A 17,624-nucleotide genomic window follows, 5' to 3' on the forward strand; every position below is an offset into this window, starting at 1 on the left:
CTGTACAGACACAGCACCTACAGTACCAGCTAGTTACCTGTACAGACACAGCACCTGCAGTACCAGCTAGTTACCTGTACAGACACAGCACCTGCAGTACCAGCTAGTTACCTGTACAGACACAGCACCTACAGTACCAGCTAGTTACCTGTACAGACACAGCACCTGCAGTACCAGCTAGTTACCTGTACAGACACAGCACCTGCCAGTACCAGCTAGTTACCTGTACAGACACAGCACCTGCAGTACCAGCTAGTACCTGTACAGACACAACACCTGCAGTACCAGCTAGTTACCGGTACAGACACAGCACCTGCAGTACCAGCTAGTTACCTGTACAGACACAGCACCTGCAGTACCAGCTAGTTACCTGTACAGACACAGCACCTGCAGTACCAGCTTGTTACCTGTACAGACACAGCACCTGCAGTACCAGCTAGTTACCTGTACAGACACAGCACCTGCAGTACCAGCTAGTTACCTGTACAGACACAGCACCTGCAGTACCAGCTGGTTACCTGTACAGACACAGCACCTGCAGTACCAGCTAGTTACCTGTACAGACACAGCACCTGCAGTACCAGCTAGTTACCTGTACAGACACAGCACCTGCAGTACCAGCTAGTTACCTGTACAGACACAGCACCTGCAGTACCAGCTAGTTACCTGTACAGACACAACACCTGCAGTACCAGCTAGTTACCTATACAGACACAGCACCTGCAGTACCAGCTGGTTACCTGTACAGACACAGCACCTGACAGTACCAGCTAGTTACCTGTACAGACACAGCACCTGCAGTACCAGCTAGTTACCTGTACAGACACAGCACCTACAGTACCAGCTAGTTACCTGTACAGACACAGCACCTACAGTACCAGCTAGTTACCTGTACAGACACAGCACCTGCAGTACCAGCTAGTTACCTGTACAGACACAGCACCTGCAGTACCAGCTAGTTACCTGTACAGACCACAGCACCTACAGTACCAGCTAGTTACCTGTACAGACACAGCACCTGCAGTAACCAGCTAGTTACCTGTACAGACACAGCACCTGCAGTACCAGCTAGTTACCTGTACAGACACAGCACCTGCAGTACCAGCTAGTTACCTGTACAGACACAGCACCTACAGTACCAGCTAGTTACCTGTACAGACACAGCACTGCAGTACCAGCTAGTTACCTGTACAGACACAGCACCTGCAGTACCAGCTAGTTTACCTGTACAGACACAGCACCTACAGTACCAGCTAGTTACCTGTACAGACACATCACCTGCAGTACCAGCTAGTTACCTGTACAGACACAGCACCTGCAGTACCAGCTAGTTACCTGTACAGACACAGCACCTACAGTACCAGCTAGTTACCTGTACAGACACAGCACCTGCAGTACCAGCTAGTTACCTGTAGCAGACACAGCACCTGCAGTACCAGCTAGTTACCTGTACAGACACAGCACCTACAGTACCAGCTAGTACCTGTACAGACACAGCACCTGCAGTACCAGCTAGTTACCTGTACAGACACAGCACCTGCAGTACCAGCTAGTTACCTGTACAGACACAGCACCTGCAGGACCAGCTAGTTACCTGTACAGACACAGCACCTGCAGTACCAGCTAGTTAGCTGTACAGACACAGCACCTGCAGTACCAGCTAGTTACCTGTACAGACACAGCACCTGCAGTACCAGCTAGTTACCTGTACAGACACAGCACCTGCAGTACCAGCTAGTTACCTGTACAGACACAGCACCTGCAGTTCCAGCTAGTTACCTGTAAGACACAGCACCTGCAGTACCAGCTAGTTACCTGTACAGACACAGCACCTGCAGTACCAGCTAGTTACCTGTACAGACACAGCACCTACAGTACCAGCTAGTTACCTGTACAGACACAGCACCTGCAGTACCAGGTAGTTACCTGTACAGACACAGCACCTGCAGTACCAGGTAGTTACCTGTACAGACACAGCACCCTGCAGTACCAGCTAGTTACCTGTACAGACACAGCACCTACAGTACCAGCTAGTTACCTGTACAGACACAGCACCTGCAGTACCAGCTAGTTACCTGTACAGACACAGCACCTACAGTACCAGCTAGTTACCTGTACAGACACAGCACCTACAGTACCAGCTAGTTACCTGTACAGACACAGCACCTGCAGTACCAGCTAGTTACCTGTACAGGACACAGCACCTACAGTACCAGCTAGTTACCTGTACAGACACATCACCTGCAGTACCAGCTAGTTACCTGTACAGACACAGCACCTACAGTACCAGTAGTTACCTGTACAGACACAGCACCTGCAGTACCAGCTAGTTACCTGTACAGAACACAGCACCTGCAGTACCAGCTAGTTACCTGTACAGACCACAGCACCTGCAGTACCAGCTAGTTACCTGTACAGACACAGCACCTACAGTACCAGCTAGTAGCAGAGCTAACAGTCAAGATGTGTTCGTTGACTTGCCTGTGTTTCAGACCTGGGTTCAAATACTATTTGAAATCATTCATATTTGTAGAGAGGGTCGCTCCAATCTAGCTGGATTGCCACAGGGTGGGGTTGTATCGTATTGGAACTATCTTGGGTCCATTAAGCAGAGCCTGCTCAGTCAAGCACAAAGTAAGTATTTTCAATGAGTTCAAAAAAAGACTTGAACCCAGGTTTTCAGCGTTTTGCATGGTGCAAGCCCAAGCAGTGATGGCAGATATCAGCTAGCAGTATAGGTATGAGTTCTGACTGGCACCCTGTTCCCTAAAGCTGTTCCAAAGCCCTGGTCAAAAGTAGTGCACTATGTAGGGAATAGGGTGCCAGCTCTCAGGTTAGGCTAGGGCAATAATGTTTGTTTGTACATGGAAGGTGCTAAACTGAACATTAAGCATGACAGTGGAACTACTCCATTAGGTCGGAGCGCGCACACACATACACACACACACACACACACACACACACACACACACACACACACACACACACACACACACACATTAAGAGCTAATGTGCTCGGTAGAGCAGAGTAATAAGAGAGATGTTGGCATGTTAATGGTGTCAGGTAGAGGTATGGCTCTAAGAAAGTGAATAGGTAAACAAGTGTGAGGAGGGAAGGATGGAGGGATGTAGAGAGGGGAGGATGGAGGGATGTAGAGAGGGGATGATGGAGGGATGTAGAGAGGGGAGGATGGAGGGATGTAGAGAGGGGAGGATGGAGGGATGTAGAGAGGGGAGGATGTAGGTATGTAGAGAGGGGAGGATGGAGGGATGTAGAGAGGGAAGGATGGAGGAATGTAGAGGAGGGAATGATGGAGGAATGTAGAGAGGGAAGGATGGAGGGATGTAGAGAGGGAAGGATGGAGGAATGTAGAGAGGGAATGATGGAGGAATGTAGAGAGGGAAGGATGGAGGGATGTAGAGAGGGAAGGATGGAGGGATGTAGAGAGGGGAGGATGGAGGGATGTAGAGAGGGAAGGATGGAGGGATGTAGGGAGGGGAGGATGGAGGGATGTAGAGAGGGGGATGATGGGAGGTATGTAGAGAGGGAAGGATGTAGGTATGTAGAGAGGGGAGGATGGAGGGATGTAGAGAGGGGAGGATGGAGGGATGTAGAGAGGGGAGGATGGAGGGATGTAGAGAGGGGAGGATGGAGGGATATAGAGAGGGAATGATGGAGGAATGTAGAGAGGGGAATGATGGAGGAATGTAGAGAGGGGAGGATGGAGGAATGTAGAGAGGGAAGGATGGAGGGATGTAGAGAGGGAAGGATGGAGGGATGTAGAGAGGGGAGGATGGAGGGATGTAGAGAGGGGAGGATGGAGGGATATAGAGAGGGAAGGATGGAGGGATGTAGAGAGGGAAGGATGGAGGAATGTAGATGGACACAGTTGGACCTTGAACATCTTTAACACTGTGACTGGCTCAGAGTGAATGAGTACGTAAACAAAAGTAGAGGAGGAGAGATGAGGGGAGACACAGAGATACCGTTGGACTGTAAGCATCTTTGACACTTTGGCCGTGTCCCAATACCTGTACTTGCGTTCTAAATGGTAGGCATTTTGGGTATGTGAAAATGTAATATTTTATCTACATGTCTAGAGAATCATCTGTGTGTTTGACAACAGCTGATAATCAGCTGAGGGGACGCGCTGTACCAACATGAACAAATGGCAGGAATCAACCCTACTGAAAAAAACTGCATAGGTGCTGATTTTCAGTGCTGTAAGTATTTAACTAAAAATACTTTAAAGTACTACTTAAGTCATTTTTTGGGGGTATCTGTACTTTACTTTACTCCATACATTTCCCTGACACCCAAAAGTACTCGTTACAATTTGATAGGAAATGGTCCAATTCACACACTTATCAAGAGAAAATCCCTCGTCGTCTGTACCGTACTGCCTCTGATCTGGCTGACTCACTAAACACAATGCTTTGTTTGTAAATGATGTCTGAGTGTTGGACTGTGCCCCTGGCTATCTGTAAATGATGTCTGAGTTTTGTAGTGTGCCCCTGGCTATCTGTAAATTATGTCTGAGTGTTGGAGTGTGCCCCTGGCTATCTGTAAATGATGTCTGAGTGTTGGAGTGTGCCCCTGGCTATCTGTAAATGGATGTCTGAGTGTGGGAGTGTGCCCCTGGCTATCTGTAAATGATGTCTGAGTGTTGGAGTGTGCCCTGGCTATCTGTAAATGATGTCTGAGTGTTGGAGTGTGCCCCTGGCTATCTGTAAATGATGTCGGAGTGTTGGAGTGTGCCCCTGGCTATCTGTAAATGATGTCTGAGTGTTGGAGTGTGCCCCTGGCTATCTGTAAATGCGACCTGTCCTGAAGTATGTTGGAGTGTGCCTCCATGGCTATCTGTAGAATGATGTCTGACCGATCGTTGAGTATGCCCAGGGCTATCTGTAAATGAGTCTGAGTGTTGGAGTGTGCCCTGGCTATCTGTAAATGATGTCGGAGTGTGTGGAGTGTGCCCCCTGGCTATCTGTATAATGACAGCTGTGAGTGTTGGAGTGCTGGTCCCCTGGGCCTTAATCTTGTAAATGATGTCGGAGTGTTGGAGGTGTGCCACACTGTCTATCTGTAAATGATGTCTGAGTGTTGGAGTACTTCGCCCTGGCTATCTGTAAACATGATGTCTGAGTGTTGGAGTGTGCCCCTGGCTATCGGTAAATGATGTCTGAGTGTAGGAGGTGGCACCCTTGCATCTGTAAATGAATGTCTGAGTGTTGGAGTGTGCCCCTGTCTATCTGTAAATGATGTCTGAGGGTTGGAGTGGGCTACCCCTGGCTATCTGTAAATGATGTCTGTAGTGTTGGAGGTAGTCCCCTGGCTCATCTGTAAATGATGTCTGAGTGTTGGAGGTGCCCCTGGCTATCTGTAAATGATGTCTGAGTGTTTGGAGTGTGCCCCTGGCTATCTGTAAATGATGTCTGAGTGTTGGAGTGTGTCCCTGGCTATCTGTAAATGACTAGTCACTGCTTAGTCGGTTTGGAGTGTGCCCCTGGCTATCTGTAAATGATGTCTGAGTGTTGGAGTGTGCCCCTGGCTATCTGTAAATGATGTCTGAGTGTTGGAGTGTGCCCCTGGCTATCTGTAAATGATGTCTGAGTGTTGGAGTGTGCCCCTGGCTATCTGTAAATGATGTCTGAGTGTTGGAGTGTGCCCCTGGCTATCTGTAAATGATGTCTGAGTAGTTGGAGTGTGCCCCTGGCTATCTGTAAATGATGTCTGAGTGTTGGAGTGTGCCCCTGGCTATCTGTAAATGATGTCTGAGTGTTGGAGTGTGCCCCTGGCTATCTGTAAATGATGTCTGAGTGTTGGAGTGTGCCCCTGGCTATCTGTAAATGATGTCTGAGTGTTGGAGTGTGCCCCTGGCTATCTGTAAATGATGTCTGAGTGTTGGAGTGTGCCCCTGGCTATCTGTAAATGATGTCTGAGTGTTGGAGTGTGCCCCTGGCTATCCGTCAAATAAAGAAATAAATGGTATCATCTTGTTTGCTTAACATAAGACATTTGAAATGGTTTATACTGTTACTTTTACTTTTGATACTTAACTACATTTTAGCGATTCCATTTACAGTTGAAGTCGGAAGTTTACGTGCACTTAGGTTGGAGTCATTAATAGGCAAATTGACATCCTTTGAGTCAGTTGGAGGTGTACCAGTGCCTCTTTGCTTGAAGTACCAAAAAAAAATCACTACTGTAAGTCGCTCTGGATAAGAGCGTCTGCTAAATGACTAAAATGTAAATATAAATGTAAATCATGGTAAGATTAAGAAATCAGCCAAGACCTCAGAAATAAATTGTAGACCTCCACAAGTCTGGTTCATCCTTGGGAGCAATTTCCAAATGCCTGAAGATACCACGTTCATCTGTACAAACAATAGTATGCAAGTATAAACACCATGGGACCACGCAGCCGTCATACCACTCAGGAAGGAGACGCATTCTGTCTCCTAGAAATGAATGTACCTTGGTGCAAAAAGTGCAAATCACTCACAGAACAACAGCAAAGGACCTTGTGAAGATGCTGGAGGAAACAGGTACAAAAGTATCTATATCCACAGTAAAACGAGTCCTACATCGACATAACCTGAAAGGCCGCTCAGCAAGGAAGAAGCCACTGCTCCAAAACCGCCATAAAAAAGCCAGACTACGGTTTGCAACTGCACATGGGGACAAACATCGTACATTTTTGAGAAATGTCCTCTGGTATGATGAACAAAAATAGAACTGTTTGGCCATAATGACCATCATTATGTTTGCAGGAAAAAGTGGGAGGCTTGCAATCCGAAGAACACATCCTAACCGTGAAGCCACGGGGGTGGCAGCATCATGTTGTGGGGTGCTTTGCTGTAGGGGGGACTGGTGCACTTCACAAAATATATGGCATCATGAGATGGAAAATAATGTGGATTATTGAAGCAACATCTCAAGACATCAGTCAGGAAGTTAAAGCTTGGTCACAAATGGGTCTTCCAAATGGACAACGACCCAAGCAAACTTCCAAAGTTGTGGCAAAATGGCTTAAGGACAACAAAGTCAAGGTATTGGAGTGGCCATCACAAAGCCCTGACCTCAATCCTATAGAAAATGGTGGGCAGAACTGAAAAAGCGTGGTGCGTGCAAGGAGGCCTACAAACCTGACTCAGTTTCACCAGCTCTGGCATTGTGGGAAGCTTGTGGAAGGCTACCTGAATTGTGTGTTTTCATGGTGTCTTCACTGTGTTTTCATGGTGCCTTCACTGTGTTTTCATGGTGTCTTCACTGTGTTTTCATGGTGCCTTCACTGTGTTTTGCTGGTGACCAGCCTTCACTGTGTTTTGCTGGTGACCAGCCTTTGCTGTGTTTTGGACTCTGGCTTGCAAAGTGATGTTTGAATCCTATTGGAATCCAGCCAGAGTGGGGATATCCAACAATTGGAACTGTTCTTCACTCACAACAACTTGGTTTCAGAATGACTGGCAGGACAAACAGAAGAATAAATAAGACTACCTTAAAACCATCTAAACTGGAACAACAACTCAGTAATGGGTGCAATAAGTCCAACGAACACATTGGATTAGTTTAGAAAAATGGATGTTATGTATCTTTGTGTAGCATAATATTAGTTAATCAGTCAATGTCAATGCAAAAACACAACAACAAAAATATATGAAAGCAACCTGAGCTGTTTTTTCCCAGCAGGCAACGTAATTGTGCGTTAGATGGCACAGTCTCAGTAGGAGGAGCCTAGTATGCTGATATTTGTTGTTACTGCATTCATTGTTACGAAACAGTACATTCTAAATACTATTTTGTATGATTAGTACTACACAGTAGGCAGTTTAAGTAATTACTGGGCAAGCCAGATTTGGGACACGTCCTGGGAGTAGTTGAGGAGGGCAGTGATGGAGGGATACAGGGGGGATGGATGGATGGATGAAGGAAGGAAGGTAAGGAAGACAGAGAGAGCAAGAGGGAGAGAGCGACAGAGGGAAAAGAAGAGAGAGAGAGAATTTAAACCATTCTTTATTGGCACATTTCAACTTATTTACATATTGAATTCAGTGCCAATTCAAATGACACACCACTACACCCTGGAGGAAGTAAAACCAGAGAAACAAACACAGGTTATTTGAGTTCATCCAACTTTATTTTTATTTGTACTCTGAACACTTGTTCAAATGTGGGGGAGCTTTATTTCAAAACTGCTGCATTAGCATGAAGCAAAGTTTCAGATGGCTGATTTACATTGTGCAATGCAGGACTTAGTTGTAGCACTAATGCATGCTGAACACAGAAATCCATTTTCCATCAAGGGGGTGTACTGTAAATAATGCTTATCCCCGTTCCCAATCAAGCCTGCGTCCCGAATGGCACCCTATTCCCTTTATAGTGCATCACTTTTGACCAGGACCCATAGGGCACTATATAGGGAATAGGGTGTTATTTGGGAGACACCAGTGGGCTTCTGTGTGTGGCAGCAGCAGAGCATTATGGGTCTCACTTCACAACGTAGAAGCTGTTAAAACATGTTGTAAAGTAGGAGAGTATTGAACACACGGCTCGCGGTGAAATGAAGTGTTCCTACTGTTTGCCCTGTGTAGTTGGAGGTATATTCCCTATTCCCATTGAAGTCTCACGCAGGCAGTAGCTGTGCTTCTGGGAGAAACACTGTCTTGTTCTCAAAGTGAATTGCTGATGTGTGATTTGCAGTAGGAGAATTGTTTGGCTTGTTTGAACTTTCCTACATGGATACTTTATTATTTAGTCCTCCTTTATTATTTATCTCTAACTATATGTACATATCTTCCTCAATGACCTCGTACCCCTGCACATCCACTCAGTACTGGTACTCCTTGTATATAGCCAAGTTATCATTACTCAGTACTGGTACTCCTTGTATATAGCCAAGTTATCATTACTCAGTACTGGTACCCCTTGTATATAGCCACGTTATCATTACTCAGTACTGGTACTCCTTGTATATAGCCAAGATATCATTACTCAGTACTGGTACCCCTTGTATATAGCCAAGATATCATTACTCAGTACTGGTACTCCTTGTATATAGCCAAGTTATCATTACTCAGTACTGGTACTCCTTGTATATAACCAAGTTATCATCCACTCAGTACTGGTACCCCTTGTATATAGCCAAGTTATCATTACTCAGTACTGGTACTCCTTGTATATAGCCAAGATATCATTACTCAGTACTGGTACCCCATGTTTATAGCCAAGTTATCATTACTCAGTACTGGTACTCCTTGTATATAGCCAAGTTATCATTACTCAGTACTGGTACCCCTTGTATATAGCCAAGATATCATTACTCAGTACTGGTACCCCTTGTATATAGCCAAGATATCATTACTCAGTACTGGTACCCCATGTATATAGCCAAGTTATCATTACTCAGTACTGGTACTCCCTTGTATATAGCCAAGATATCATTACTCAGTACTGGTACCCCCATGTATATAGCCAAGTTATCATTACTCAGTACTGGTACCCCTTGTATATAGCCAAGTTATCATTACTCAGTACTGGTACTCCTTGTATATAACCAAGTTATCATTACTCAGTACTGGTACTCCTTGTATATAGCCAAGTTATCATTACTCAGTACTGGTACCCCTTGTATATAGCCAAGTTATCATCCACTCAGTACTGAGTGGATAACCAAGTTATCATTACTCAGTACTGGTACCCCTTGTATATAGCCAAGTTATCATCCACTCAGTACTGGTACTCCTTGTATATAACCAAGTTATCATTACTCAGTACTGGTACCCCATGTATATAGCCAAGTTATCAATCCACTCAGTACTGGTACTCCTTGTATATAGCCAAGTTATCATCCACTCAGTACTGGTACTCCTTGTATATAACCAAGTTATCATTACTCAGTCCTGGTACCCCATGTATATAGCCAAGTTATTATTACTCAGTACTGGTACCCCTTGTATATAGCCAAGTTATCATCCACTCAGTACTGGTACTCCTTGTATATAGCCAAGTTATCATCCACTCAGTACTGGTACTCCTTGTATATAACCAAGTTATCATTACTCAGTACTGGTACCCCATGTATATAGCCAAGTTATCATCCACTCAGTACTGGTACCCCTTGTATATAGCCAAGTTATCATCCACTCAGTACTGGTACTCCTTGTATATAGCCAAGTTATCATCCACTCAGTACTGGTACTCCTTGTATATAACCAAGTTATCATCCACTCAGTACTGGTACCCCTTGTATATAGCCAAGTTATCATTACTCAGTACTGGTACCCCTTGTATATAGCCAAGTTATCATCCACTCAGTACTGGTACTCCTTGTATATAGCCAAGTTATCATCCACTCAGTACTGGTACTCCTTGTATATAACCAAGTTATCATTACTAAGTACTGGTACCCCTTGTATATAGCCAAGTTATCATCCACTCAGTACTGGTACTCCTTGTATATAACCAAGTTATCATTACTAAGTACTGGTACCCCTTGTATATAGCCAAGTTATCATCCACTCAGTACTGGTACTCCTTGTATATAACCAAGTTATCATTACTAAGTACTGGTACCCCTTGTATATAGCCAAGTTATCATCCACTCAGTACTGGTACCCCTCATATATAGCCACTCAGTACTGGTACCACATATATATAGACAAGTTATCATCCACTCAGTACTGGTACCCCTCATATATAGCCACTCAGTACTGTTACCAATTGTATATAGCCAAGTTATCATCCACTCAGTACTGGTACCCCTTGTATATAACCAAGTTATCATTACTCAGTACTGGTACTCCTTGCAGACAGAATAGACAAGTTATCATTACTCAGTACTGGTACCCTTGCAGACAGAATAGACAAGTTATCATTACTCATACTGGTACTCCTTGCAGACAGAATAGACAAGTTATCATTACTCAGTACTGGTACTCCTTGCAGACAGAATAGACAAGTTATCATTACTCAGTACTGGTACCTCTTGCAGACAGAATAGACAAGTTATCATTACTCAGTACTGGTACCTCTTGCAGACAGAATAGACAAGTTATCATTACTCAGTACTGGTACCCCTTGTATATAGCCAAGATATCATTACTCAGTACTGGTACCCCTTGTATATAGCCAAGATATCATTACTCAGTACTGGTACCCCATGTATATAGCCAAGTTATCATTACTCAGTACTGGTACTCCTTGTATATAGCCAAGATATCATTACTCAGTACTGGTACCCCTGTATATAGCCAAGTTATCATTACTCAGTACTGGTACTCCTTGTATATAACCAAGTTATCATTACTCAGTACTGGTACTCCTTGTATATAGCCAAGTTATCATTACTCAGTACTGGTACCCCTTGTATATAGCCAAGTTATCATCCACTCAGTACTGGTACTCCTTGTATATAGCCAAGTTATCATCCACTCAGTACTGGTACTCCTTGTATATAACCAAGTTATCATCCACTCAGTACTGGTACCCCTTGTATATAGCCAAGTTATCATTACTCAGTACTGGTACCCCTTGTATATAGCCAAGTATCATCCACTCAGTACTGGTACTCCTTGTATATAGCCAAGTTATCATCCACTCAGTACTGGTACTCCTTGTATATAACCAAGTTATCATTACTAAGTACTGGTACCCCTTGTATATAGCCAAGTTATCATCCACTCAGTACTGGTACTCCTTGTATATAACCAAGTTATCATTACTAAGTACTGGTACCCCTTGTATATAGCCAAGTTATCATCCACTCAGTACTGGTACTCCTTGTATATAACCAAGTTATCATTACTAATTACTGGTACCCCTTGTATATAGCCAAGTTATCATCCACTCAGTACTGGTACTCCTTGTATATAACCAAGTTATCATTACTAATTACTGGTACCCCTTGTATATAGCCCAAGTTATCATCCACTCAGTACTGGTACCCCTCATATATAGCCACTCAGTACTGTTACCAATTGTATATAGCCAAGTTATCATTACTCAGTACTGGTACCCCTTGTATATAGCCACTCAGTACTGGTACCAATTGTATATAGCCAAGTTATCATCCACTCAGTACTGGTACCCCTTGCAGACAGAATAGACAAGTTATCATTACTCAGTACTGGTACCCCTTGCAGACAGAATAGACAAGTTATCATTACTCAGTACTGGTACTCCTTGCAGACAGAATAGACAAGTTATCATTACTCAGTACTGGTACTCCTTGCAGACAGAATAGACAAGTTATCATTACTCAATACTGGTACCTCTTGCAGACAGAATAGACAAGTTATCATTACTCAGTACTGGTACCTCTTGCAGACAGAATAGACAAGTTATCATTACTCAGTACTGGTACCCCTTGTATATAGCCAAGTTATCATTACTCAGTACTGGTACCCCTTGTATATAGCCAAGATATCATTACTCAGTACTGGTACCCCATGTATATAGCCAAGTTATCATTACTCGTACTGGTACTCCTTGTATATAGCCAAGATATCATTACTCGTACTGGTACCCCTTGTATATAGCCAAGTTATCATTACTCAGTACTGGTACTCCTTGTATATAACCAAGTTATCATTACTCAGTACTGGTACCCCTTGTATATAGCCAAGTTATCATCCACTCAGTACTGGTACTCCTTGTATATAGCCAAGTTATCATCCACTCAGTACTGGTACTCCTTGTATATAACCAAGTTATCATCCACTCAGTACTGGTACCCCTTGTATATAGCCAAGTTATCATTACTCAGTACTGGTACCCCTTGTATATAGCCAAGTTATCATCCACTCAGTACTGGTACTCCTTGTATATAGCCAAGTTATCATCCACTCAGTACTGGTACTCCTTGTATATAACCAAGTTATCATTACTAAGTACTGGTACCCCTTGTATATAGCCAAGTTATCATCCACTCAGTACTGGTACTCCTTGTATATAACCAAGTTATCATTACTAAGTACTGGTACCCCTTGATATAGCCAAGTTATCATCCACTCAGTACTGGTACTCCTTGTATATAACCAAGTTATCATTACTAAGTACTGGTACCCTTGTATATAGCCAAGTTATCATCCACTCAGTACTGGTACCCCTCATATATAGCCACTCAGTACTGGTACCACATATATATAGACAAGTTATCATCCACTCAGTACTGGTACCCCTCATATATAGCCACTCAGTACTGTTACCAATTGTATATAGCCAAGTTATCATCCACTCATTACTGGTACCCCCTTGTATATAACCAAGTTATCATTACTCAGTACTGGTACTCCTTGCAGACAGAATAGACAAGTTATCATTACTCAGTACTGGTACCCCTTGCAGACAGAATAGACAAGTTATCATTACTCAGTACTGGTACTCCCTTGCAGACAGAATAGACAAGTTATCATTACTCAGTACTGCGTACTCCTTGCAGACAGAATAGACAAGTTATCATTACTCAGTACTGGTACCTCTTGCAGACAGAATAGACAAGTTATCATTACTCAGTACTGGTACCTCTTGCAGACAGAATAGACAAGTTATCCTTACTCATTGTTTATCTATTTTTTTTTACTATTACGTATTTTTCTTTTCTATTATTTCTTTACTTTCTTTCTCTCTGCATTGTTGGGAAGGACCTGTAAGCATTTTACTGTAGTCTCCACCTGTTGTGTACGAAGCAGGTGACAAATAACATTGTATTTGACTTGATAAAGGCTTTTTAACTGCAGATCGTTGGTCCGAGTGTCTTGGTCAATTTCAGACGGTCTATCTGTATCTTACATGTTTAGCCTCCAATCTTTAAATCATATCAAATGTTATTTGTCACATACACATGGTTAGCAGATGCAATGCAAGCGTAGTGAAATGCTTGTAAAAAAAAAAAAGATTTCCTGGGGTAACAATGTAAGAAATATACATTAAAAAAAACACAATACTGCATAGTTTCCTAAGGACCTGAAGCGAGTCGACCATCTCTATCGGCGTCGTTATTATCAATGCTGACGTATGCTGTATGATGTCTGGATTGTGAAAATCATTTTGTTCTTTCTTCTTTCGGCCCGGGCAGGAAGAGGGGATGACATCTGGACCCAGAGGATCACGAGGGCCAAAGGTAGAAAAACAACCCCTATGGTGGAGGAACAGGGCCAAAACAGGATGGCAGCCCCCTATGGTGGGGGAAGAGGGACAAAACAGACAGGCAGACCACCCAGGGTTATACCACAATCTGGACTATATTCTCTAGCTAGATGAGGGATATTTCCACTGGCTATGATGATCCAGATTAGAAAACCTCCAAAGGACGACTAGTTCTTCTAATACCTCAAATGAACCCAGTTCATCCACTTCTGGCTCAGTTGGTAAGAGAGTGGAACTAGCAACGCCAAGGATGAGAGTTCAATTCCCCACAATGATCACATACATGTAGTAAAAATCTCTGCAGTTACTGTAGTGTAAGTCTGTCAGGTGGCTTACATTATTATATTATTCACTGATGTCAGGGATCTGAAACACAGGTCCTGTTAAATCCAGGGAACTCTCCTTTTATTGAGCTGGGTCCCAAATGGCACCCTGTTCCCTTTAACAGTCAGCAAAATGAGTTCCCTGTTCCCCCCCTCTCTTCCCTTTAACAGTCATCAAATGAGTTCCCTGTTCTCCCCTCTCTTCCCTTTAACAGTCATCAAAATGAGTTCCCTGTGCCCCCCTCTCTTCCCTTTAACAGTCATCAAAATGAGTTCCCTGTTCCCCCCTCTCTTCCCTTTAAACAGTCATCAAAATGAGTTCCCTGTTCTCCCCTCTCTTCCCTTTAACAGTCATCAAAATGAGTTCCCTGTTCTCCCCTCTCTTCCCTTTAACAGTCATCAAAATGAGTTCCCTGTTCCCCCCTCTCTTCCCTTAAACAGTCATCAAAATGAGTCCCTGTTCCCCCCTCTCTTCCCTTAACAGTCATCAAATGAGTTCCCTGTTCCCCCCTCTCTTCCCTTTAACAGTCATCAAAATGAGTTCCCTGTTCCCCCTCTCTTCCCTTAAACAGTCATCAAATGAGTTCCCTGTTCCCCCCTCTCTTCCCTTTAACAGTCATCAAAATGAGTTCCCTGTTCCCCCCTCTCTTTCTCTGTCAGGGTGAGCGTGGTGTCCCTGGTGTACCAGGAGACCTAGGGGAGAAAGGAGCGCTGGTCTGGGAGTTGAAGGACCTCCTGTGAGTACATGGCACTGGAACATTTCTCATTTTCTCGTGTTCATAACTTTATGTCCGTTGACATTTTCACAAATAAATGTTTTGCTTTTCAACCAATCCGCCAGAGAATCCCAGCCGTTGCGGGCCCCATCTCTCTAACCTGTAGTCTTCCCAAAACTTTTCTGTTGGAAACATTTCACACACCTTTTCAGTTCAGTCATCTTCAGAATGGCTTGTGCATAGACTTATATAGGATTTTATCCTGGTCAAATGAATGATACAATAAAGACTATATTCAATTAACATTAATTCCAAGATTAGATTTAAAAACATTGTGGACCTTTAGCATTACACACTACTTTACCATCTATCTATCCTCTGTGAGGCTGCTGCTGCTGGTTTCAACTTCAAAAATGTCCGCTTGAGTTTTGTCCTTTGGTTTGTTAATAGTGAAATTCAGGGTTGTTGGAAAGCAAGGAATCAATGGAACATAGCAAAGGATGGATGTTGAAACACAGTCCTTTACTGGATCTTGGACTGAGCTGCTGTTGGTGTTAACAAGTTGGTGTGTGTGTATGTGTGTGTATGTGTGTGTGTGTGAGTGTGTGTGTGTGTGTGTGTGTGTGTGTGTGTGTGTGTGTGTGTGTGTGTTGTGTGGTGTGTGTGTGGTTTGTGTGTGGTGTGTGTGTGTGTGTGTGTGTGTGTGTGTGTGTGTGTGTGTGTGTGCGTGCGCTGAAGGGGTGTTGTTGTAACAAGCTGTGTGATGTGTTCTTATAGGGCCCCATGGGACAGAGAGGAGAGAGAGGATTTGAGGTATGTGGAAGAATACTCTCCTGTCCAGACACACCACACACACATCCATCTGATTCCTGGATATTAGAGTATGGAACAGTACAGTACATACAGTTACCTTCCAGTATTGTGCTCCTGGATGCTTAGATGAAACCTTAGTCTTCAGTCTAAAGGTTGAGGATATCAATTCTGAAACAACAATTTAATTCCAATGATATTGTAGTTTATGCATTTAAAATTAATATGCCATATAGTTTCAACAGGTCTGGTGTTAGTCTCATCAGGACAGGTGTTAATCTCATCAGGACTGGTGTTAGTCTCATCAGGACTGGTGTTAGTCTCATCAGGACTGGTTGTTAGTCTCATCAGGACTGGTGTTAGTCTCAACAGGACTGGTGTTAGTATACCAGGGACTGGTGTTAGGTTCATCAGGACTGGTGTTAGTTTCAACAGGACTGGTGTTAGTCTCATCAGGACTGGTGTTAGTCTCATCAGGACTGGTGTTAGTCTCAACAGGAACTGGGTGTTAGTCTCATCAGGACTGGTGTAGTCTCATCAGGACTGGTGTTAGTCTCATCAGGACTGGTGTTAGTTTCAACAGGTCTGGTGTAGTATCACCAGGACTGGTGTTAGTATCAACAGGTGTGGTGTTAGTTTCAAACGGTCTGGTGCCAGGCTCATCATAGACTTAGATGCATGTCTTCTTTGTTAGGGTTGAGGATATATTGTATATTCTGATCCAAGGTCAGCAAATCTGAGAGGCATTTAGATATGGGCCTGATCTCATATAGTGGTTATGGGGGTTGTCTTCTCTCCTAGGGCCCTCGTGGACCCTCCGGCATTCTCAGGGCCCTGCTGGGACCCCGGGGGAGAGAGGGGAGTGGGATCAAGACCTTCCTTCCTCTCTTCCTCCCTTACTCATTCATCTCCTACACTCCCCCTGTCCTCCTCTCTCTGCAGGAAGGGAGACACAGTGATACTTTACATCTGGAGATAAAAAGAGAAACTAACATTCGGAGGAAAATGTTTGTCTTTCCTTTCTGTCTTTCTTCCTTTCCTCTTACTCACATCTTTTCTCCACTCCTCCTCTCCTTCCTCTCCTCCTCTCTTCCTCGCATCCACTTTCCCTCTCCTCCACTTCCTCCACTCCCTCTCCTCTCCTCCTCTCCTCCACTCCTCCTCTCCTCCTCTCCTCCTCTCCTCCACTCCTCCTCTCCTCCTCTCCTCCACTCCTCCTCTCCTCCACTCCTCCTCTCCTCCACTCCTCCTCTCCTCCACTCCTCCTCTCCTCCACTCCTCCTCTCCTCCTCTCCACCACTCCTCCACTCCTCCTCTCCTCCACTCCTCCTCTCCTCCTCTCCTCCACTCCTCCACTCCTCTTCTCCTCATGGTCTGCAGATAAAAAGAGAATCTAACATTCTGATGAAAGATGTGTTTCCTTATGTCTGCATGAGAAAGTAGCAACAGTTTCTGGACACATCAGAAACACACACACAGCACCACAACAGGATGAATGTCAAAGCGTGGGCCCAAGGGTGTGCAACACTTTGTGTTTCTGGACACATCAGAAACACACATTTAAAGGGATCCCCTGGTCTCATAGCTGGTGACATCATTATTTCTGTCATTTAAAGGGATCCCCTG

At 44.2% G+C, this 17,624-nt stretch overlaps 1 protein-coding gene across 1 annotated transcript in view; it reads left to right on the forward strand.

The window, feature by feature from the left end:
- LOC115153629 (collagen alpha-1(XIX) chain-like) overlaps positions 1 to 15,213 on the forward strand; it is a 22,071-nt gene extending 6,858 nt beyond the window's left edge. Inside the window, exons 7-8 of the mRNA XM_029699266.1 lie at positions 14,079 to 14,123; positions 15,133 to 15,213. Coding sequence (XP_029555126.1) covers positions 14,079 to 14,123; positions 15,133 to 15,213 — 126 coding nt within the window. The remainder of the gene's footprint in view (positions 1 to 14,078; positions 14,124 to 15,132) is intronic.
- The last annotated feature ends 2,411 nt before the right edge of the window (positions 15,214 to 17,624 follow it).

The sequence above is a fragment of the Salmo trutta genome, chromosome 18 (genome assembly GCF_901001165.1).
Source record: "Salmo trutta chromosome 18, fSalTru1.1, whole genome shotgun sequence".
NCBI classification, from domain to species: domain Eukaryota; kingdom Metazoa; phylum Chordata; class Actinopteri; order Salmoniformes; family Salmonidae; genus Salmo; species Salmo trutta.